General features: G+C 29.8%; 3 protein-coding genes and 2 pseudogenes across 7 annotated transcripts; 3 read left to right on the top strand and 2 right to left on the bottom strand.

The window, feature by feature from the left end:
* The first annotated feature begins 473 nt into the window (after positions 1 to 473).
* Positions 474 to 7038, top strand: LOC145182201 (FHIP family protein v1g243165-like). Of its 2 annotated transcripts, XM_090078862.1 has the most exons (9): positions 474 to 577; positions 1076 to 1211; positions 3203 to 3932; positions 4051 to 4209; positions 4371 to 4457; positions 4575 to 4745; positions 4873 to 4952; positions 5214 to 5982; positions 6130 to 7038. In XM_090078862.1, exons 3-9 carry the CDS (start codon positions 3249 to 3251, stop codon positions 6715 to 6717), a joined length of 2538 nt encoding a protein of 845 aa, XP_089934988.1. In that variant the 5' UTR covers positions 474 to 577; positions 1076 to 1211; positions 3203 to 3248; the 3' UTR covers positions 6718 to 7038. The 2 variants fall into 2 exon arrangements, with proteins under 2 accessions (XP_089934988.1, XP_089934989.1); XM_090078863.1 differs by lacking the exon at positions 1076 to 1211 and having other exon boundaries at positions 491 to 577.
* A 207-nt stretch (positions 7039 to 7245) lies between these two features.
* Positions 7246 to 9709, top strand: LOC149891764 (uncharacterized). Of its 2 annotated transcripts, XM_090078865.1 has the most exons (2): positions 7246 to 7474; positions 9251 to 9709. In XM_090078865.1, the coding sequence occupies exons 1-2, from the start codon at positions 7351 to 7353 to the stop codon at positions 9598 to 9600; spliced, it is 474 nt and encodes a 157-aa protein (XP_089934991.1). In that variant the 5' UTR covers positions 7246 to 7350; the 3' UTR covers positions 9601 to 9709. The 2 variants fall into 2 exon arrangements, with proteins under 2 accessions (XP_089934991.1, XP_089934990.1); XM_090078864.1 differs by having other exon boundaries at positions 7246 to 9709.
* A 704-nt stretch (positions 9710 to 10413) lies between these two features.
* LOC149891762 (zinc finger protein 862-like) lies at positions 10414 to 15378 on the bottom strand (annotated as a pseudogene).
* Positions 11130 to 12557, top strand: LOC149891763 (uncharacterized; annotated as a pseudogene).
* Positions 15379 to 18695: 3317 nt separating the features above from the next.
* Positions 18696 to 22871, bottom strand: LOC145186902 (uncharacterized). 3 transcript variants are annotated; one of them, XM_080063207.2, is made up of 5 exons: positions 22678 to 22871; positions 21611 to 21787; positions 20755 to 21382; positions 20146 to 20600; positions 18696 to 19904 (listed from the first exon to the last, which is right to left on the bottom strand). In XM_080063207.2, the coding sequence occupies exons 1-5, from the start codon at positions 22723 to 22725 to the stop codon at positions 19362 to 19364; spliced, it is 1851 nt and encodes a 616-aa protein (XP_079919333.2). In that variant the 5' UTR covers positions 22726 to 22871; the 3' UTR covers positions 18696 to 19361. The 3 variants fall into 3 exon arrangements, with proteins under 3 accessions (XP_079919333.2, XP_089935989.1, XP_089935988.1); XM_090079862.1 differs by lacking the exon at positions 22678 to 22871 and adding an exon at positions 21948 to 22097 and having other exon boundaries at positions 19234 to 19904; XM_090079863.1 differs by lacking the exons at positions 20146 to 20600; positions 20755 to 21382.
* Between the last annotated feature and the right edge of the window lie 2438 nt (positions 22872 to 25309).

Here is a 25309-nt window from a genome sequence, read left to right as displayed (position 1 = left end):
GTATATATCTATTGTTAGAATTTGAAATGAAACCTTTAATTTTTAAAAACTTTTACTTTTATTTCAATTTATTAAGTAAGAAATAAAATGAAGCAGAGTAAAGAAGAGTAAAAGCAAATTCTATATTATTCAGCTGCAGCTTTTTACAAAGTTATATTTTAGGCTGTTCCCCTTTTTTTCTGCAATGTCGTCAGAATTGAATACCGTCTTTTTTTATTTCAATAATTGGTTTCGCAAGATAAAAACAGTAAAAAAAATTTCCACTTCCCTAATTTTCCCATATAAACAAAAAGTGGAGAAAAAAGTTCCATCTACAAAATATTGTGGAGGAAGGAACTTGATTTTGCCATACCATAATAGCGTCATTCTTATCTTCATGCAATTTTAATGAAACTAGTGAAAGTATAATTATTGATGAATCACTAACTTCTACGAGCTTCTAGTTGTTTGTAGTTAATGTCCCGAACTACCACCTAGACCCCATTTGCATAGATATTTTGAATTGATCCTGTATAGTGGGTACATCAGGTTAGGTAAAGCAATTTAAGCCGAGAAGTATAAGGAAAGGACGGAAAAGGTGGGTGTTTTTTTTAAATAGCTGTACTTAGTACAGATAATAAGTTCAGTTGTATTATATAGTTACTGATACTAGAGATAGACAACATTAAGAAGTTGCGGTGTGCGTGTTGTATGTGTCTGCATATGCAGCAAATATATAGAAAATTTTTTATATAAAGTGTAGCAAGGGTCATTTTTTCCTAATATACTAGTTGATATCATTACTTGCCAGATGATGGTATTCAGTTCATACTTCTTTTGTACAGTTAATTTCAAAGTTGCTGCTAAAAGCGCATATGCACCTGTTTAGTCTGTGAATATCTTATGTGAATGTCTACTCTCCTAGAAGTAAGCTGGGTATTTATTACTGTCAGAGGAACTTTTAAGTTCAGTTCAACTTTTTCTAAAGCAGAGTTTTGTGTTTAGATTTTTAGTATGTAGTAGTCATAACAACAGTACATTAGCACATGTTTCAAAATAGTTGTTTGGTTCATGATAATTTTAATATTGTTTTTAGATAAAAGTAGTAATTTATTAATCAAATACAAATTATATATTTAAAAATACATCATGGTTGCACAAATAAATACACAATACATTAAACCAGCTAAAAGGTGTTTAAAGCTGTAATTGTAATCAGAGATCCTAAGAAGGTATGTTATAGTTGGTATTGTTTAAATGTTTTAAAATAATTTTTTAGTTTTAGATAAATACTATCAACCATTTGTCTGAATAAATGGATAATAATTCATGATGTTCCTATATTTTCAAGTAACATTTATATATAACATCTGGTGGCAATGTCTTAAACTCACCTAATTTCCAAAAACTTATCAGCATTATTTTTAACCAAATCTATAAGTTATAAGGGTGTCTCATTTTATATTCCTCAAAAAAAAAAAAAAAAGATGTCACTGAAGACAACCCTACTGATACATTTTTGTTGAATTAGTATTTATGATTTTTTTTTAGTCTTTTCTAAATGTATCTAATATTACTTAGCATAAGCATTTTGCAAACAAGGCTTAATGAATAAAAGATGAGAACAGGCAAAATAACTTTTGATTTACTTAAACCAGATCTGGTTGAATACACACAATTTTATTGTAATTTTTTTAATTGATTAGAACTGCTTATTAGTCAATGATGGTTATAATTTTCTTGTTCTAACTAGCTATAGTATTTGTTTTTAATAATATTTATTGCAGTTGATTAAAATTGTTTTGGATTTTTAATTAGAATAATACTGGTTTCTGTATTACTTAGCCTAAACTTGACTGCTATAGTCAATGAACAAGAAGTCCATTTTTGAGTTAACTTAATGATCATGAATTAAGTCAATAAATTACACTCCATGACATAAAATACCAGTTTGGATAAATGACAAAGTCAGAAAACTTATCTCCTCCAAAGATTAAGAATTGTTACTATTGCAAAACAAAACAAGAAATATATTTCAATTTAACATAACATATTACAAAAAGGTGTGGTAAAGAAGAGATTTTACTATACATTTTTATTACATGTAAAAACTGAAGACTTATACAAATAGTGAGTGTCACCAAATATAGACATTCACTTATCATAACGAGTGTTTTGAAGATGTGGAAGAAACTTGTTCTAATTGCTTGTTTTAAGGCATCAGAAAGTTTTTCTAAATAAAAATATGTTAAAAAAATGTAAAAATTTTTCCTTTTTTTTTTGCTTTTCTATTTCTTTTTATTATTATTATTATTTTTTGTTAAACAATATATTCTCTATTTTATTTTTAAAAAAGTACAACTTTAAAAACTAAAAATTTGATTATTTGAGTCCCTTGTGAGATTTGCAAATTTGTAAAAGACTTAAGAAATTTGTCTACCATTTTGCAAGACATGCTTTGCAAAGGCATTGAACACTTTAGTAAATGTCTTTATACTCTTCATAGGAGGTAGTGTCTTCTAAGTTAGAATCAATTTGACCATAGATATCTTTTAGTAAAGATGTAGCAACATTCTCATTAGCAGTGGTTGATAGATTTATGATGCGTTTTTAGATTGTATGGTTCCTTTCCAGGTGAGTAAAAAATGCACTTCTCAATAGTTATTTGGAATAATCCTTTACAGGCATAATGAGTTATTGTTTGATCACTATATAACTATTTAGTTATTCAATGCCTTAAAAACTTAATTAACAACTGACAAACTTTGTATATGATTTAACTAGTGTGCTGCAATCATTCCATCTTTTGGATAAATTACTGATTTTGAGGATGGAGGAATGTTATGCACTTGGCTTAATTATTTAATTAGTTCTATGCATATTTTCAGTTTTAAACATCGTGAAATATATTTTGTTTCAGAAATCTAGTTATTAGAGAGTACAGTTAATTATGTAGTTATTTTTGTTCGCATATTTATCTAAAATTCTTAGACTACTAAATTTGGGTCTTCTGTTGATTTGTTAGCTATCATTATCTATCATCTGTCATTATCTTTCAGCTAAAACTTTTTTTTTACTTAATACAAAAATGTTTAAAATTTTGTACAATTGAAAACCCCAATAAATATAACAAATGTGTAAATTTTACGCCAAAATACCCCACATTTAGTTGTAATTTATACAGTATCACAGAATTTTCTCTAAATTTATTTTTACATTTTAGAAACACAAAGATCTGTCTCTTGTTTTTCAATACATATGAAGTAATCATGAGTACTTTAACAAATGAAGAAAAGTTAAAACTTGAAGTTGAAGATCTATGGAACAAGTGTTTAGAATTGTTAAATACTGAATATGAGCTCCTAGACTCATTCAAAGTTGAAATCATTTCTAACACTATATTACAAATATCAACAGTCATGATAGAAAATAGCATATCAGATGAGATGGAAATGGTTTTATGCAATTTTTGTAAGCAACAAGATATTTTTAATAGAATTTACAGGTGGACTGGTTTGAATCGCAAGTACTTAAAACAAATGGCTTTTGTGCAACTAACATCCTTTAATTCCCTTGTTCAGAAAGCTGGTGGAAAATTGTTAGGATGTAAACAAGTGATGATACCTTTGCTATTATTAATGTTATCTTTAAAACCCACAGACACTCGCAGAATTCCACCTGAAGTGGAATTTTTATATGTAAATATTTTATACAATATATCTCAGCGAATTTCAAATACATATTTATTAGATTTATTATCCCATGATTTATATACTCCCAATGAAGATTTCAAAATTTCTCGTTTCACTTTTTTCGAATTATTGCTTTTTTACACCCATAAACCTGGTGAAGTTGGAGAAATGGCACGTTTAGCTATACTTTCCTGTCTGAAGTTTGCTATAACTAATGATCCACTGAATGAATATATATGCCATCAAACTGCTGCGTGTGTTGTAAGTTGATTGATTTTAAAAATTTTGCTAAAGAAAAGTTAAAAAGTTTGAATGTTGAACAGAGTTTGATTTCTTTTGTAACAGAATTTTTTTTTATTTTAACTGGTAAACTTTTTAGATAATTGCTGGTGGTCTCAGCGCGCGCTACTCGTCTCTTCCTACAACATTAACTGTAAGCTCTGAAGATTGGTATAGCATTACAAAAGCAGACTTAGAAAAAATGTCTGAAATGCGAGCCTTCTTGAATTGTCTTTCATTCTGTTGTAATGTCATGGAAGTAAGCAGTTCTTTTTTTAAAATTGGTTAGATTTTTTCCTTTTTTCTTTTAACTTAAAAGCTTAATTTAAAAGCTTTAGTTTGAAAATTATATTTATAATTAATGCAACGTTAAATTACAGAAAGACACTTTTTACTAATTTTTTGTTTATTCTTGTTTAGTGTGGTAATAAGTTAGTAACTTCAAAACTGATGCCTTTAATATATGATGGTTTTTTAATGTCTGTACTTGCTCCTGCACTTAATCAGGTAGGGTTTGATAAAGCTTGTTTTTATCTTGTCATTGAATTAAATAATAAACTTAAATGTTTTTCACTTATAAGTTTATTCTTTAATTCAAATGTATAGTAATTACCTTGGTTTTAGCCTCTTGTTGAAGGACAGATTGCTGCCCTTGCATATCTGGATTTGTTTTTGCGATTTATTACAAGCGAGTATTTGATGGAGATTTTTTTAAAAGCCTTGCTTACAGATGCATATGATAACAAACCACTCATCAATTTACTCATTTGTCATATAAACTCAGATTCAGAACAGGTAAAAATAAATATTTGTATTTTGTTTTTGTTGATTAGATGACAATTTCTGCTTTCGTCTCATATTTGAAAAGTATTATTGCTACCCTTCTTTTACTGATTGTTCTGAAAAAACATTTTTATTATAGCTTGCAATGATTACCATGCAATTGTTTCAAACCCTCTTAAATTTAAATTGTGAAGACATACTCTTCCACTTGATATTTAGGTAATTTTCTTTTCTAGATATTGAACAAATCATTTGTATTTTTTAGTTGAACATATGACAAATCTTACTTATTTTAGTAATTTAAACTTACTTATTTTAGTAATTTAAACTTACTTATTTTAGTAATTTAAACTTACTTATTTTAGTAATTTAAACTTACTTATTTTAGTAATTTAAACTTACTTGTTTTATTAAATTAAACTTACTATTTTTTCTAATATCATTGTTTGCTGATGTTTTCAGAATCTTAATCATTTCTAGGTATTTGCTCCCTTGTAATCATATTCTGCCGAATCAAAAACGAACAATCAAAGAGATGGATTTTTATTGCAAAAGTGCCACAATGTTTTTATACTTAATACCAACATCCTGCATTAAAGCAAGAAAGGAAGAAGAGTCAGAAGAGGCTAGCCCTTTGTTATCTATGAAAAGCTCACAAGTGTCTAACTCAACTGAACATATAATTCATAATAGTCCACAGTTTACAAAAAAGTATAGTTTTGACAGTAGTGTGAAATCTAGATCTAGTGACACTAGCATGGATTCAAGTCTAAATAGTTACTCATCAAAAGATAGTTGCTCAACATTAGATGTTCAGTCATTTGAATTGATGGCATATTTAGTTGATGCCAAAAGCTTAATAATGTTATGTAAAAGAGCTTGTAAATGTTGGTCTAATGCTTATGATGGAATGGATGTTATACTAGATAACTCAAGTGAACGCTATTCTCATCTCAGCAGCATGGTACGAACTAAGTCTACAATTTCCACTAACATAAGCAAAAGTGTTTCTAGCAATTCTATAAATTATGATGATTCACTTATTGGCTTAACTACAACCGATTGTCTTGGTCCATTTCTTAACGCACTGTTTGATAAGCTAGAAAAAATGATGGAAAGTAGTGTTTACTTGAATCTTCGTCTGACAAGTTTAGTTACAAGACTTGCCTGTTACCCTCAACCATTACTAAGGTCATTTCTTCTTAATTCAAACCTTGTTATACAGTCTGGTGTCAGATCATTATCACGGGTAAGTTCACGTAAAAATTACTTAGCGTGGACCGTAATGAGTAATTAAAGTTAATAGATATTTCTAAAAAGCGTCATTTTTAAGTATTATTTATCCGTAATGGTAATAAATGTTTAAATTTAAGATACTGTTTTCTTATTTTAACAGGTGTTAGCTCGTGTTTCATCAATAAGTGATGCATTTGTGTCACAGTTACATGACCACCAAAAACTAATTAGAAAAGCTAGAAGAAACTTACTTATCCAACAAGAAGAGCAAAACAAACAATTGAGTCAAGAATCTACCAAACGCTTTAGTCTGGATTCTAGTAAGTTAGTAAAAAACTTAAATGATATTGAAGACACATTTGAAATTAATAGCGTTATTCAATCAGATCAAAAGACTGGCAATTGCTCAAATTATGAACAAAAATCTCCTACTCTGTCAAAAACTCTAAGTGTAGATGACATAATGTGTCTTTCGCCATGGTCATTAAGTCAAAAGGAAAAGCAAGATGATAAAAATGAAAAGCTTGTTGCTTTAAATACCAGACATAGTAAACTACATCCAGCTATTCCTAAATTAGGATTACGTAGTCCCAACAAGAAAGATTTTAAACAACAAAGCAGCATCGATAAGCCAGATTTCCATATAAAGAATTTGGAAGGCGTAAAAAACGCTGTTTATTGCGTGGTTATTCTAGAAGAATTTATGAAAGAGCTTGCTGCAGTGTCAATCGAGCAGACGTTGTTATAATTCTTGTTATACTGATAATCGCATTTTTTTTTCGTTTGTTTCTTTTCTTATTCAATCTTACACACAAATATTTCCTTTTTTAGTTTCTATTTGTTTTGTATTTTATAATTTATTCATTGATGTTTTTGTTTTTTTTCTCTCATTTTTGCCATTTAGAAAAACTCTGAGTTCGATATTTTTAGTTAATAAGTTTCATAATCTTAACTTTCTGTTTTTCTTTTTTGTTAAATGAGCGTAAAAGAGCGGAAATTAAGAATTAAACACAGCTTCTAAAAGATGTATTTTTCACTGCTATATATTTTACGTTATTTTTCAATATTACATGTTTTGCTCTATTTTTCCGCGTTAAGATAACAAAAAGTTATTTATAAAAAAATAACAGAAAAACTTTTCACAGTGGTGAGCAAGAAAACTAATACACTTAGTAATTACTTTAGCAACAGCTTGTGTTTTACTTAGTTTGCTTGCGAACCTTCTGTGTAATCATATTTATTGAAAACAATAGTACTTCATAGAATTTTCTGTAACCAATGAAATTGGCAATGTTTTATTTGGCTTCAATAAAAATTATTCTTCACTTTTTCAAATGCCAAAAGAAAAAGAGAATTGTGTAACATAAAAGTATTTTCTCAAATGATTATAATTTGGTTCATGATAACCATTTGTTTAATTTATGTTGACGGGAATGCTGATAATACAACAGCAATATGCACACCAAATTTGATAACGAAAGCTGACGGTGATATTTATGTAGTAGGTATGTTTAATTTTTTGCAACAGCGTTTAACCAAGTTATACCTTAGCTCTTTAATGTCTCGTATCGAGAACTACAAATTGTGGACTCATAAAACATTTACAATTGGCTATTATTTTTATGATTCTTGCGGTGATAATAATAAAACTGCTGTATACCTACAAGAACTGTTCGATACTAAATTGTGTCTCTCGGAAGGTCTTTCATCAAATCCATTTAGTAACCGAACAAACATAGTTTCCATTTTTTATTTTGGAAAAAAATTAGATTTGACGAGTTTCAAACTCTTAGCTCGAAAATGTAACGTTTCATTTTATGAACTACCTGGATCTGTATCTACCTTTTACAACTTAAGTATAGAAGATATAAAAACAGTTTACTTATTCAATAGCATTCTCTATCAACAAGAGTGGAGTCAGATTGCATTGTTGAGCCCATACTCGTCAAAGGTTGCTAGAAAAATATGGGAAGAAACGTTGCAAATTCGAGTCTGCTCAACTTGGATTATGTATCAAGACGGTAATAATATTTCGATAGCAAAGGCCTTCGATGAGCTAACCCAGATTGATGGTATAACTTTAGTTGTTGTATTTGGCTCAGAAGAAATATTAAACTTACTTTTTCAAAAAACTCTACAAATTCCAAACAAAATTTGGTTGTTAGAAACAGAGTTAAGAAGAAAAATATCTTTGCGAATTGATAATACTACAAATATTATACATGAAGTGTTTTGGAGAGACTACTTCGTCTCACCTAATCTAACAAATAATTTTAACCTTACAGAAATCAACGAAGTAATGGAATGCGTCGACTTTATTATTCCTTCCGTTTTAGCTGACCATCATTATAAATCTCAAACAAGCTTACAAAGCTTTTTAGTTTTATACCAAAATTTGACTAAAGAAACTCAAAACATCTCCTTCAAGTTTGGAAACAGGACTTTCATCCAAAAGGAAGTAATTGATGCAAACTTCGGGAAAATCATCAATAATATCAGTTGTAATTGTCAAAAAAAAGGTTCACAACATGAAAATAAAAGTTATTTACAGTATAATATTAGCCTGTTACAAATTCAATGTGAAACTTGTGAGGTTGGCTCATATCGCAGCATTGATAACTCACTTACAAAGTGTTTAAACTTTACAAAAGACTTTCTTCATTATGCAGAAATGGCAAGTTACGTAACTTATTTTTTTATGATGTTGGGTACTATATCAACAATATTTGTTGCTTTTACATTCATACGTTACCGACGTACACCACTAGTAAAGTCAGCTAACCTTAACATGTTGCTTATTCAACTAGTCGCACATAGTCTACTTTACATAGCTCCGATAATGTTTTTTGGAGAGCCGACTGTTACAATATGCGCTGCTCGCCCTTCGGTTCTTGGGGTGTTACTCATTTTTGCTGTTGCTATGATTATGACAAAGACTCAAAAACTGGTTTTTATATTTCAAGCTCGCATACGAGTCTCTCGTAAAGAATTGAAAATGTCAAAAACAACGGAAGCACTATTAATATTTTTGATGTTGAGCGTGCAAGGAGTGATTTGTTTTCTATGTTTAAAAATGACACCTGCTAAAGTAATAGTTTTAAACAATGAAGTAACTGGATTACAAACTGTTAAATGTGGAAACGACAATGATTTCGCACTTCAATTACTATTTGGTTTGGTGTTGATTGTAATGTGCTTAATGCAAGCCTTTCGTGCAAGAAATCTTCCTGGGAATTTTAGCGAAATAAAAGTTATTATATCTGCCATGTTTTCTGTTATAGGTACAACGATTATCTTTCTACCCATACGTTTAACCCAAAATAGTAACAAAGGATTACTTCTAACGGAAATATATTACGTTTTAATTGGAAACACAGCTTTATTTTCTGTATTGCATGGTTACAAGTGTTGGGTTATCCTATATAGACCACATAAAAACACAGCTTCAGTATTTCGTCAGAACGTAAGAAATCACGTGCTTAACGGTGTTAATAAAGGATTTAACAGCTGTTTGACTTTGCAAGATCGAGGAAGTGTTGATTCAAATATTTCAATAAGAACAACTATACACGATGTAATAGAGTTCAGTAAAAACAGTCCTCAAGCAAGTCGTTGCTCTCAACAAAGTTGATGTTTGTTTTCCTGATGTTCAATATACTTAGCTTAGATTTTTTTATTCACTGAAATTTCTGGTCTGCGAGTGTATGTTGTGATGCATCGAGGTGTTATATATTAATTTTATCGTTGTCAGTCTTTTTTTTTCTGATTGTTAGTCATAATAGAGTTACAGCGGTGTAACTCTTCTTTGACTTGAAATGTTACTTCACTTATTGATCTGTTAATATTAAAAAGTTAATTATAAAAATCTCTAATACAAAATATGCATCTGGAATTATTTGCCGCCATTTTAAGATCCCGAAAAATTTACCATTTTTTAAATTCTCGAATATCCCAAAATTATGCTCACATAAGTTAATCCTTTGCAAAACTTGATTTCGAATAATTCTCTAAGTGTTATGGAATGAACCGAACACAATCGCATAATACACAAATTTATATTTGGTCTTCTCATGGACATTAAAATAGGAAGGGCGTTAAACTTTTTGCGCAATCAATTTATTTAAGAGCTCAAAAATTACCAACTATAGTACTGATTATTGTAGTTGTGATTGTAATTCTCCACTTTAAAACTATTTTGGACGCCCCAGCTTTTTTTTCTATTTTTTCAACATTAAAAATGTGTTGCAAGAAGCTCGAGGAACTTGCTTTTTTCTTGCAATATTGAAATAAACTTCTTTGTTTTCTCAGCTTTTGAAAAGAGTTAAACCGGTTATACAATTAGTGAGAGAGGTGACAATAATGTAGACACTTCGCCACCAATTATTATAATTTAATAAATTTTTTTTTCGATACAGGTGGCCAGGGCGCGACAAATCGTTTTTTTTTAATGGACGTTGACATGTTTTTGGGGCAAAAAGTCCTCAATTAACTGGCCATCAAGCTTTATACGCATAATATCTTCAAAGGTGTCGTCATTTAATGAAGTTCGCAAAATATTTTTTTGTAAGTTACAGGGACGTACCTAAGGGATGTCTGCTACGTCGCTGAACATACCCAAAATATGTATAAATATATATGTATATATATATTTTTACAACTTCAATATTTTGTTGAATAAATATGATGCGTCGGTAGATAAAAGCAAACAGAGCGAATATTTTTAGCAAACTAAAGCAATAATTAAGCAAACTATACAAGGTTAATTCGAAACAAGGTTGTTCGAACGGATGGTAAGAAGTTATTAATCCGGGATAACAGTTAGATTTACGGTTTGGTATTTTATTATAGTGCTTGTCAAATCGAGAACGGTCTAAAGTTTATTAAAAAAAACAATTTATATATTTACACGGAGGTTGTTTTAATTTTTGACTTAAACGAATTAATAAGAAACTTTAATGGACATACCATTTTTTATTAAAAATATTTAAATATTTTCTTTTATTAATTTAAAAAAAATAAAAGTTACTATTTCTTAGAGAACAAATTCTGGACTTGCCTTTTCAATTACACCTTAAGTAAAGTATTAGTCAAATTCTATTGATATTTATCATCAGGAGGAGAAGACTATAATTAACAACAAACATATATTAAAATATATCAATGGACATCCCCAATTATTTTATACAAAGCTGTGTATCTTTTTAATTACTTGCATTTTGAACAATAAAAAGAAAGAAAGGGTTTTAAACATTAAAAATTAAATTCGGACTTCCCTTAGTACATACATCCAAATATGAATGTTGTAGAAAATATTAGAGGTTAGAAACCTTTTTACCAAAAACTTTTTCAGAAAAACATTGTGTCAATTTCATTAGTTTAAGGTAGAAATATTTATTTCGTTTCAGTGATTTTTTTTTTTTTTTGTTAAGCTTTCTTTTATTATTTTTAAGCTTTCTTGTTATTATTGTTATGCTTTTTTTTATTAAACATTTATAAAATTATCTTTATATTAAATCCAATGTAACAATAACAATAATGAACTAGTTTTTTTATAAAAATATTTTTTATTGAACACATTGCAATTGAAAAATATAATTGTATAACTATGCTTTTATGTTCATATCAGGTCTCAATCAACTGGAAACTGTCTGTACAGTTTTATCTCATTAGTCATCACTGGGAATAATTCTGTAGTAAATGATTAACATCAATCGAGCTTTTCTTTAATGCAGACTTATACTCAAACCATTCAACTTTTCAATCTGTTTTTTGTAACAATAGAAATGTTTTTCCTAGTTTAAAAAGCATTCTGCCGTTGTCAGTATCAAAAGATTCTTTAGATGCAAGAAAGGAAGGCTAAGAGTTAGGTACAAGAAGAAGCTGTTCATAATTGCAATGATAAGAACTGGTCCTCTTTCCTTCGTGTTCTTGGATTATCAACCATATTTGGAAAAAAAAAAGAATGTCTTTACCCAGATAATGTCCTTACTAAGTACAAACTATTATTTAGCCAAACTATTTATCTCCGTATGACCTCTTTTGAAAATTATTTATCTCCGTATGACCTCTTTTGAAAATTACGAGTCTTTATATCTTCTTTTTTGTTCTGAAAGTTTTTCAAATGATTTTTCTGTCCCTTTTTCAACACAATAATTATGTTCTATTAGTACTAAAAAACAATTTAAAACGTAAAGCTTCCAATGAAAGTAGCAGGATGCTACAGACTAAAATTACTTTTCATAGCAAATCCAAAGATCATGATGACCTTATGGAATCTAATTTAAAAAATAAATCTTCGCATCTTTGCAACCAATTACCAATACCTAGTTTTAGTAAAGTAACTCAATGTATACCATTTTCTATCCCTTCCTATAATTATGATATTGGTTATTTGGTTTCTAATTATGCTAGTTATTCCAGTGTTGCTAAAACTTTTAGTAATTCTGAAGTTCAACATTTAGTTCAATCTGTGTACCTTGTAAAACATTTACTTTTCCTAAAAATTCAAATGGACGTAGCTTTCAACTTGCATGGATAGATAAATTTCCATGACTTACTTATTCAAAGATATCTAAAAAAGTGCGATAGCAGGGATTTTTAAGAATTTTTTTTGCTTCATATAAGAATAGGTCGTGTGTAATTGTTAAGCGTTGGTGCTGACTATTGTTATCATCATTTTCTTCTAAAAATAGATAGCGTGCGAAGCGATGATGCTTGATAATGGTTAGCATCATGTGCGAAAAAATATCGGGCGATTGCTAAGCCGTCTTACCTAATATATGCGTTTGTCAATGAGGAAGGGGGGGATGCTAAAGTTTAACATTTTTGGGGAGGGGTTAAAATTGCGACTTACCCAAAAAAATCCTGTACACGCCCCTAAAGTTCATACAAGAAAAACTGCGTTCACAACTTGCCGTTGAAGCGCTAAAAGTCAGCATAATCTCTAACAAGACATTTATACTTGCCAATTCAGGTTCATTTTCCAGCAAGGTATCTCTATAAATGCTCAACAGTAAATTTGTCCTTAGTTAAGAGACTTTCTCCCTGAATAAAGGCCACTGCAATACACATAAGTTAGAAGTTTCTTTGCTTATCAAGTTATTATTCTCATAAAAGTTTCAAACACTTTTTATTTCATTAAATCCCTATTTTTTTGTCTCTAGCAAACCTGTAAAGGATTTTGGGCAGTTTCGACAATCAAAGATTGTGGTTAAAGGATTTAATGGTTCTTGATTGAAATCACGGCGGAATCGCTTTTCTATATATTCTTTTGCTCCGTCAATAATTTTAATAAAATATTTTTTATAACAATCAAAATAATCATTTGGTTGTTGTCTAACAATCTCATCAATTCTCTTTAAATTACACTTTTTTAATGCTGTTAAATCAATACCTTTGTAGATTAACTGATCTTCTTTTACTTCTAAATTATCTAGTAAACGCCCAATATTCGAGCCTGGGTTAACTGATAACGCGTCTAGTACAGCAATTCTTGCATCAACTTTACGCAAAATCTTATAAATTAAAATTTCTTCTTTTTTAAACTCCAATGACAATATTGTTAGTGATTCAACAATATCTTGAATAAAGTATAAATAAAATAAAAATTGTGGGTCTTTCATGAAACACAAAAATCCTTTAGCTTTCTGTGCAATTTCGTCTTTCTCATTTGCCTTGCTTTCTAAATCATAAATAATAACTTTATAGTCAGTTTCAACCAATGTTAACACCCTTTCCCGGCTGCGATGAATAAAAACGAAACAAACTATTGATGTTATCATCAAACTTCTTTAAATAAATATCAAACTTCATTGAGTCAAACACAGATAGTTCTAATCTATGCGTCACGCAGTGGGTATATACTATACTGGGGGTTTTATTTCGCATTTTAGTTTGAACACCAGCCAGTGGCGTATCTAGGGTAGGGCAGGCAGGGCACGTGCCATGGGCGCCAACCTGAAAGGGGCGCAAAAGAGGCTTGGTTGCGATACAATAAGCGAGAATTATATAAAATAAATTAAGAATGCTGCTTACTAGCCATAAGGAAAAAATATCAAGTCCCGAGCAACTACTTATGTTTATAGTTGAATATGGAGACGAAAACGTTTTTTCTAATATGCGTATAGAATTGCAAATGTTGCTAACAATAGCTGTGTCTGTAGCTAGTTGTGAAAGATCATTCAGTAAACTTAAACTGATAAACTCTTACTTGAGAGCGCCGATGGGCCAAAGCCGTCTCTGTGATCTCGCTTTACTAAGCATAGAGTGAGAAATTACCGAAGAAATTAATTTTGACAATATTATTAAGAAATTTGCAGCAATTAAAGCTAGAAAAATAAATTTGTAATATATGTTACATAAACAAATTGTTTATTTATAATAAATAATAAAGTTTTATTAAAAGCTTGTGTCATCATTTATTAAAAAATTGTAATTAAGCAATTATGTGGGGGAGGAGGGGTGCGAGATTGGTGTTTGCCCCAGGCGCTATTTACCCTAGGTACGCCACTGACACCAGCTTTATTGCCAGACATTGCAGATGCACCATCAAAGTTAACATTTACAGTTTTTGCATAGATATTATTTAAATATAAATCTTGATTCATTTTGTCTGTTGTTAAACTTTTCAAAACAAATTCTATTGCATTTAATATAACATCGGCAACAACTGTCAGTGGTGAGTTAATGCCAACAAATATAGTTACTGGATTACCATTTTTAACAAACCTTAAAAGAACTGTTTCTTGTTCACTAATACTCTTATCAGTAGAACCGTCAGATTAAATCGCAACAAAACGAGCATTTACGCAATCATACGTCTAAACTTAAGTCGCATTTTAAGTCAGTTTCGTATATAGTCATATATACGAAATTGACGAAACGAAGTTTTTGCAAGCTTTGTCACTTAAGTAGTTCTAGCCCAACTTATAAGTTATTATATTATAAATTATAATTCCATTTAGCTTTTGTAGTTCGCACAGCTGAGGAAATTTTTTAAATGTAAGATCCTCTTTAACAACAAAATACGATATCCGAAAAAGTCTGTTCATTTCTTCTTGATTATTCTCAGTAGTTCTTAAAATTGATGTCGATACAGTTTCCTCAAGACTTGGAGCTATATTATGAAGGTTCTCTCGATATTTAGAAATACACGCTTTATGCCCATCATCTTTATTGTGGCGTAACAAGTATGTTCTTTTCCAAAACTTACATCCCATTGTTACTGAATTGGTTGCATTGCTAATATTTGGATACTTTTGGATACGACGAAGGCTTCAAATATTTGAAAATTTGGTCGAGGATTATACATAGGTATCATAGACTAAAAATTGTGCAGATCAACTCACAAGAGTGCCAACAAAATGGATAAAAAACAAAGTTGCAACGCAATTGATTCAATTGCACACATGCGAGTTTCCAAGAGTATGGAGTTATGCACGCGTTCCGGTATCCACGTTAACAGAGACACAATGAAAAAGGTTGTCGCTGAATGTGATGAATGTAATTCAATTGATCCTAATTTAGTTTTGTGGGATAAAGGAAATCTTGCTGTTAGAAAGGTATAGGAAAGAGTAGCGTGCAATGTTACTTATGTCGATTTGATGCTTATATCTCACCTGTATTGACTGTAGCCCAAGCAGATACACGCAATGGATACCATTAAGAAATTAAAGTGCAGCAATCGTTGTTCAATCGTTAGAAACAATATGGTTATCACTTGGACCTCCTTCTGAAGTTCTCCTGGATAATTCTAAGTCATTTAGATCTCAGATTATGAAAACAATGGCGTCGAAATGGGAAATAAGACTTATCTATCGAGTTGTTAAAAAACTATTGGGAAATGGAATTGTTGAAAGAGTTCATCGGATGGTAAAAAGTAAGGGTCTGCGTATCGTTATCGGTATATCGGTATGAACCGATATTTTGAACCGATAACAATATAAAATGATAACGATATCAAACGATATGAGTTTGCCTATGAAACGATAACTTATCGTTTGAAACGATAACTAAACGATAACTTATCGTTTGAAACGATATTATCGGCTTTTTTTTATCGGTTTATCGGAATACATAAAATTAACGAGAATACCGATATTTATCGGTATAATAACGATATTTTTTACAATATTCCAACTTATTTTTTTTTTTAAAATGCCATATTTTAGTTCAAATATATAATAAATCTTCAAGTCGATTCAAAATGTCGTTTTGCCTATCTTTACCGGTTTTACAAGTTAATCCTTCCCAATTGTATATATTATCTAGATGTCTAACTTCACAAAAGTTCTGTAAAGAAAAAGTGAAGCAACACTGTTCTCCAAAATGAACCCCAGGTTGAAACTCTCCCCACTCCTGATTTATATATATATATATATATATATATATATATATATATATATATATATATATATACACACACACACTGGCTAGAGAGTATATCAAAGGTACTTTGATCTATATATATATATTAATGGGTTATTTTGACTACCATAATGGATGACTTTATTAAAACTTTGGAAGAAAAAAAGCCAAAAATTATGCGTTTTAATTTTGGAAGTATACATATTTAGCACTTAGTTCAGATTTTTTTGACAACATATATTGTGTTTACTAATGCATATGATTGATTAAATGTAAAAAAATCAGGAGTGGGGAGAGTTTCAACCTGGGGTTCATTTTGGAGGACAGTGTTGCTTCACTTTTTCTTTACAGAACTTTTGTGAAATTAGACATCTAGATAATATATACAATTGGGAAGGATTAACTTGTAAAACCGGTAAAGATAGGCAAAACGACATTTTGAATCGACTTGAAGATTTATTATATATTTGAACTAAAATATGGCATTTTAAAAAAAAAAATAAGTTGGAATATTGTAAAAAATATCGTTATTATACCGATAAATATCGGTATTCTCGTTAATTTTATGTATTCCGATAAACCGATAAAAAAAAGCCGATAATATCGTTTCAAACGATAAGTTATCGTTTAGTTATCGTTTCAAACGATAAGTTATCGTTTCATAGGCAAACTCATATCGTTTGATATCGTTATCGTTTCATACCGTTATCGGTTCAAAATAATAACGATACGCAGACCCTTAGTAAAAAGAACAAATGCGAGAGTATAGTGTGGTATACCCATGTCTGCATTCTTAAGCAATACCGTTCCATCAAAACACAGCACACTTTTTGAAATCTTTTGTCAACATTACAAAAATGTTCGACTTCCTGGAATCGATAAAATCGAATCAACACCAAAGTCTTTGACTGAGTTTCGAGGATGGAAAGTTGGCGATAAAGTATGGGTGAAACCCATGCATATGACACCCTGTTCACAATGATGATTGAAAAGAAGTATAGTGGCACTGCATAATCGATTAACAGCTGACGTTGATTTCAACGGACATACGTACCATGATATTTTTCTCATCTGCAGCATCGTCGGGTAGATCTAACTGATTGAGACAGAGTCACAGCCTGTTCAATTTTCTCGCTATGGAAGAAGAGTTCTTCCTAACCGGAAGTATCACGATTTTAAATGCGTTGAACAACAGTTCAAGCACAAGCCTGTAAGCAACAGAACACTAACACTGGCCAACTCATCAGCTCATTATTCGAGCCTGGACTGAGCTAACATACAAATACATCAACAAATTGCTGCTCAAAGTTCCGATCTCGGATTGAAGAAATATCACAGCTGAAAGCATTTGCATTGATGCAAGTTAAACCTTATCGGCTTAATTTACATCAACTGGTTTTGTTTACTTGAGAAAATAAAGATTTTTTTGTTTATCTGATGCCAACTCAATATCTTTGAGCTCTGAGGTTTTGTCCCAAATTTTAACATGCGTTCGGTATTATGCTTAAAATTTTTTTTCATAAGAATCCCTGAACGCCAATTTTTGGCATTTAAGGATTCTTAAATGCCAGAATTGGGCATTCAACGATTGTTTTCAATTAACCCCAATTTATTTAAAAGTGGGGTTAATTTAAAACAAGAAATTGTAATTCAGGTTCATTACCTAAGTAATTACCATCATAAATGTAAACTCTGCATTTATGCGCCTCTAATTATTTATCAACTGTTTAATTGTGATAGAATGATTCTCAGAAAACGTACGTAAGGCTAACCCTAGTATATTTCTCATTGGTAGACATAGCCTGATCATGATAAAAATTCTAGCTTTAAGAACTTAAGACTTAGTGTTTTCTAACATTAAGAACTTAAAAATCTGCGTAAACGAGATTTTAAAAATTTTTTATGCTATCAATTGCAATTGACGCAGGATTTAATAATTGACAAACTATTGAATGTAAAAAATTACACCTATCCTAAAACTCTATTAAATCGCCACTATTGATTTATCATAAGTAATTTTTATTAGCTGAAATCCTACGTTATGTATTTCCATGAACTTGAGTTTGTTTGCGCTATTAAAGTAGGTTTAGAGTGGGTTTAGAATGTAATAAGAATTGCTTCAAGAGTTTCCGATTTGATTGACGTAAACAATGTAACATGTCCTAAAACATTTTTCTACAGCAAAAATATCCACCATTTATATATGGTTATATGCACCATACATGTATATTCAGATATCCACCATTTATAAATATTCATGCAATTTTATGAAACCAAAATTTTATACGCATTTAATATAATACCTGAAAAAAAAACTGTAACTACGGAGAGAAACCACCATCTACACAAAAACAACTTAAAGCATTTGAAAATATTCAGATTTACTTCTAGGAACCTCAATGGAATATCAGTAAAAAATTTACATCTATTATATAGTAAGCCAGATTTAAAAGAAAGAGATTACATCATTTGATAAGAGATTTTACTAAAAATAGCAAAATATAAAAATAAAAACAAATACTTTCATCAACTCTTGTCTTATAGAAATTTGTTTACATCTTTACGTGCTAAAAAATCAAATTTAATTTATGTGTAGCAAAACTTTGAACAATCCTTCCTTCAGCATATGCACAACCAGTTTTAAAAAGTAAATATAATACGAAAAAACCGTAAGAAAAGTGTTAAATAATTTACCATGTAAAAAAGAAAAAACAAATGTCCACCTTATATATACATTAGTTATATATTAAAATCATACTAAAAAATGAAACAAAAGCTTTTAAAAATTTTTAAAGCTAATTTTTTAAAAAATAAAATAAATATAAAATACAAAAAGTGATTATGCTAAAAAAAGAAAAATGGTATAAAGAAAATTTGCTGTTATCAAACTTTTTGCCTATTTTTCTATTACAAAATATGTATAAGTTTAGAATATTTCGTTTTTTTCTAGTGTAAATAACTTCATTTATATAAAATGTTTTAAATGGTATAAATACTTAAGAACAGCTAGAAGATCCTATAAGACTTTCAATGTAAAGATGTAGCTAATTGATTTTTCTCTGCAATTATTACCTCTCCTCCAGTAACAAGCTCAAAGCTCCCAAATCTTGACAGGTTTGAACGACTTGAGGAACGACTTGACTGACTTAGAGCATTCAAACTTACCAAGCTGGTCAAACTTCGTGAACGGTTTCTCAACACTTGAATATCACCTGTGGAAGGGTCAATAAAACAATATTTTCCAAAATCTAACATATTATGTTCTTCATCTTCTATTAAAACTTCCTTGACATGATTAGGACCAGCAGGCATGATAACGGAACGTGTCATAACAGATACAGGAGATTGAGATAAGTTAGGATTTTCAAAAGAACTTTTTTCAGGTATACTTTGTATAATGTAAGTCTTAACAGAGTTTGCTTCAGTTGTTATTTTTTCTGTAGGGTGTTGGATTGTGGCAACAGTGGTTTTCTGATCATCTCTTTTATCACAAAAATTCTCACTGACTTCTGGGTGTTTTATGTTAATAGGATTTGATTTTTCAATTTTCAACTGGCTTACAACTTCAGCCTAAATAAGTATTTCAAATTAAAAGAACATCAAACATCATGACACTTAAACACATCCATATAATACATAAAAAAATACTTCATTTGCACTTTTAATACACTCATTAAATACTCATTAACTTATAAAATTTATTATCCCCATCTAATTTGATTCCAATTTTAAAAAATCATCTATACCCCCACTAGTTAATCAGAAGTTGTGTTTATTTTAGTTGTGGCAATTCCATTTATTATTAAATTACCTGAAAAGATGGTGGGCATTCGCTCTCCAACTTTTCAAAATAATCACTTTTTGTATGATTAATTTGCACATCAATAGGTAAGATGATTGGTTCTTCATGAGAAATCACTTGTTTTGGAGGAGCAGCAGCAGCAATATTTTGTTGAAATTCATCTCTGCTCCTCTCAATGAGTAATAGTATTTCTTTACTCTCCCTATCTACAATTTCTAATGTAATTAATCCATTTCGAAGCTTCTTTATATTTCGACGATACTTACCTGGAGCTGAAAACTTTGAAGTGATACCTAATTTTTCACCTCTAACCATTGTACCTTTAACATACTCGATTATATCTACAGTACTTGCCTCTGATAGCAAATTGCCTAATTCTGGAAGAACTTTGCTTATTGTATTAATGAGGGCTAAGCAGACAACTCGCATCACTTGCACCTTCATATGTATGTCACATATGTTAACTAGAACAAAAGACAAAGTCACCAAACTCAATAAATTATCAAAGTGAAAAACAAGGAATTAAAAGATCTCCATAACCTGCATATAAAAATGTAAAATGAAAATATGTTGGTTTATGACTCATTCAATCAGGAAAAGCAGCTGACAACTTCTCACCTTTTCTATTATTAGCAGTGGAATTCAAATGACTGTGTTCTTCAATTAAGATACTGCAATATATTTTCCAACTCTGTTCAAAATTAGGTGCCGCTGCATCACTATCAATTACAGACTTTTGAAAATCTACGATAGCTAAGTGTAATTTGTTACAGTCTTCCATAAAAAGTAAATATGCATCAGCATAACGCATAAATATGTCATCTGCATAAGTAATACCCAGCTCCTCCATTATGACAACCTCAACTTCATGGATTTTATGAATTCCTAAGTTGGACTTATCAGCAACATTATTTGCTACTTTAACACAATCTTTACTATCTTCATACATATCTTCAAAACTATTATCTAACATTTGAAATATTTCACTATCTTTTTCTAGATTGCCATTATTTAAAATAACTTCTTTTGCTTGAAAATCTTGAATCACAACATTTTCATCATTAAGTATCGTTTGGATATTCTTTAAGTCACTTTCTAGAATGGTTTCATTTATTACATCACTACTTTTATTATCATTAATATTACACAAAAGATTTTTAGAGGAATTAGTTATCTTAAAATTCTCATCAGGATCAATATTAATGGAGACTTGAGGAGGTGTTGAAGATGTCTTATTATCAGCATTCTAAATACCCCAAGAAATTTAAAAAAAATTATAGAGGTTTTTCACTTGTCATTTTAATTTAAGTCCTTTAACTACAATTCATAACTCTAGAAAAGAAGCTAAAGAAAGAAGTCAAAAATATTTATAAGTTTATCTACTGTATCTGGAATTTAAGATAACTGTTTTAAAAAGTCATTCTTTCCTAGTACACAGATCTAAAGCAATAAAAGTTTACATAGAAAAAATTACCTGAATTGGCTTTTCATCAGGTTGAGTTGAAGATTGACTAGCCTCTTCCTCTTCAGAGATCTTTTGTAATGCATTATTTTTTTCTTTCTTACTTTTCTTTTCTTTTTTTTCTTTTTTACTGTTTTTTGGTTTTGCTATAGGTTTAAGATGATCTTCAGAAGAAAGTTCTTTTGATGCCTAAAATAAAGTCAAAACCATCTAATGAATTGCAGTGGAGTAATTTTAAAGCAAACTTTAATGCATGCAAAAAGGTTTAAATCAATTTTATTTTACAACCCAAAAAAAAATCAAGACGAAATTAGAAATGAATTGAACTAATAATAAATTCATATCACACCTTCTAATATTGGATAAGTAAATATTGGTAAGGCAAGCATGATGTAAAAACTCTTGTTAACAGTTTAATGATTTCAAACTCTAACTACGATTCAATTTCTTGTGTTGAATAGCCCTGGCATGCTTTTGACTTTTTAATTATTCTTGCCTTTTGAAAAAACTTGTTATACAAGTTTATAATATTATCACTAGAGATTTAAGATGCTGATTTGAACAACATAGATTTAAAGTCAAGTTTAAACATTAATTATGTATTTTAAATAATAATGGAAGTTGTAATATTTTAAAAAAATATTACAAACACTTTTTTTACATTTATCCAAATTATATCAAGAATTTTTCTTTTTGATTTTGCTTATTAATTTTGTTGAAACATATTTTGAGTAAAATATTTTCATAATCATTAAAGTTTATTTCATACAAAACAGTTTAAAATCATACTTTACAAAAGAAAATTAGCAAAGAAGCAAAGCATACAAATATTATCTATAGTATGAAACTGATTATTTTGTAACTGATATTTTTGCTTGTAGACTTGAATACACATCCTTTTTAGGCCCATTTTTTCTTTTTAGGTAGGTATTATCCATCTTTTAATGGCAAACAAAAATTTTCTTTAAATTGAAAGAATGAACAATCACAACAGAAGAAACATTATGATAAAAGCAATATGGTAGCTGCCTAAATATCTAACCAAATAGTGCAAGATAGCTATGCTTTTATAATGTTACCTCAGCACCACACATGTTTCCAAACGTCTTGCGCAGAGTATTACCCATTGTTTAACTATCGCATAGTCTGGATTTATTTCACTACATATATCTTGTTAAGTTACTAAGATTTTAGTCAGTTGTAAGAAATGCTACAATATGTTTGTTTATTCAAAGATTGTTTCAATTTGATCTCAGCGCGCTGTTTTTTTTTTTTTTTTTTTATGATTACCAATAATTACACAAGATAAACATCTAAAAAAACAACCGTGCTGGCAAATTATTTGAAAACAACGTAACTCCTCCATTTGGTTCCCTAGCCATAAAAATATCGACCATTAATTGGACAAACAAAAAAGAACCACCAAACACAGAACTCAAACTGATATACTAAAGTATATCTTTTAATGATTCATTAACCATTTTAAAAATTTAAAAATGTAAATATTACTCATAATTGTAAATTTAAAGATGTTTCAGGGGGTAAACGGGAGGAATTTTAAACTTTACATGGCATTAAATCTTAAACGAAAAGAGATTTTATAATGAAATTTGAAATCTATTGATAAACTATTAAATTTATCTATTAAATGATAAAAGAAAAAAAAAAGAAAAGAAAAGAAAAGAAAAGAAAAAAGAATTTATGATTTTAGGAAATATTTCTTTAGAGATGGGAAACTACTGGTGGGTGGGTGGGGGATTGGTGGTAGCTCTAATTACCCTAACTTTTTCCTTTCTGTTACCTATCTTGAACAAAAAAATTCCTTAGCTTTCCCCTAAAAATATGTTTTTACCTGTTGCAAAAATGGAAAAATTTCGTTTATTACATTTTTGTAATTAGGAAATGTTTTTTGATAATTCAAAAAAATATTTATGAGGATGTAATTTAAGATCGTAGAGCCTGTTTTTATGTACCGTGGGTTGATCTTGATTTAAGAAATCAATTTTAACTTAAAAAATCATTGAAAGATTTTTAATAAATTCATTACAAATGTTTCAGTTTTTACAACACAATCTTTGAAATTAAACACAACAGCAAACTGCTAAGAATAAGAGCACAAAAATTTTCTAAAACTCACGAAGATATAACTGAAAAAGTTCTTTAAAAGTTACTTGAAATAATCAAATTTTTTAACCTAAATTTTTGAAAAGAAACACTTTCAAGGAGTCGCTTTCTATTAGTTAAATGAAAGTTCACGGATTGAGCCAACACTGACTATTAACATCTTTTTGAATAATTACTCTCTCTCTTTCTCTCTCTTATATATATATATATATATATATATATATATATATATATATATATATATATATATATATATATAGAGAGAGAGAGAGAGAGAGAGAGAGAGAGAGAGAGAGAGAGAGAAGAGAGAGAGAGAGAGAGAGAGAGAGAGAGAGAGAAAGAGAGAGAGAGAGAGAGAGAGAAAGAGAGAGAGAGAGAGAGAGAGAAAGAGAGAGAGAGAGAAATTAAATGTTCATCACCATTCACAAAAATCAGTCTACACTACTGATCAGATGAGTACGTTTTATCTTTTTTTGACGAAAACCACGTTTTAAAAATTTTAGCGCATGTTATTCAAATTTCAACTGTTTTAGAAGTAAATCATGAAACAGTGAAAGTAACATGAGTTTTATCAACATTGGATATCCATTTGGACACTTTAAAAATGGCGAACATAATTTATTTATCAAATATGAGCGAGGCTCTATACACACAACAGTATTAGGTTGCGCTTATCATTACGTCAGCTATTTTTTGCGGAAATCTTATTTAGAATTCACAAATCCACTTTATAATGTGGAGATGATTTAATAAACTTGGTTAAAAACCATGTTGTTTCACTTATTATTTTATGTCATTTTACGAGATGATTGTGGTAAATCGTTGATGAAATCCATTGTAAAGAAAGTCTAAAAAAAGAATCAGCGAAAAAAAGTGTAAATCAAGCCTTAACAACCTAAACAAAGTAAAATCATTGGGAAGGAAAATAAAAGAAAGCAACAGTTTGATCAAAATCAGAAATTGTTGATCTCAAAGAGGGCTCAAGTTGCTTGTTGTTTACTTATTTCTAAAACAATTTTTTAAGTTGATTTGCTGCTTTAAAAATCGTGCAAATAAATCCAAATTACCTTACAGAAATAGTTATGTACCAGAAAAGGCTTTTTCCATTTATTATTTGGGCGAATGTTATATTTAAAAAATCATATCCAGTATACAGAGCCAATTGATACTGCGAGCTGAATTTGACAATAATTAAACTAAAGAAATCTCTTTAATGACTGTAAGATAAGGCTTCAAAAAAATGTATTACTGTAGAAACCTCTACTAAAGAAAATAAATCCCATAAAGAGATTAAAGTGGGTTAAGACGCATTGGATATTATTGTATCTGATTTTTCTAAATTATTTCGGACAAATGAATCTAAACTTCAGGTATTCGGCGTAAATAGACGTACATCTGAAGAGAAGATACCATCCTGTATTGATTCAGCAAGGAAACACGATGGTGGCTTAATTATAGTCTGGGGATGCTTCTGATCAAGTGAGACAGGTGACCTTGAAAGGACCCATGGGATATTATATATAAGGAAATGTCGGTTCTGGCTCATGAACACTTTCCCATACTTAAGGATGCTAACGTTGATGCGAT

This window comes from Hydra viridissima, unplaced genomic scaffold (genome assembly GCF_058129835.1).
Source record: "Hydra viridissima isolate aposymbiotic clone 2 unplaced genomic scaffold, HvirCarnegie_v1 scaffold_2, whole genome shotgun sequence".
Classification (NCBI taxonomy): Eukaryota; Metazoa; Cnidaria; class Hydrozoa; order Anthoathecata; family Hydridae; genus Hydra; species Hydra viridissima.
The sequence above is the reverse complement of the archived record's forward strand: the minus strand, read 5'-3'. Positions and strand labels throughout refer to the sequence as shown.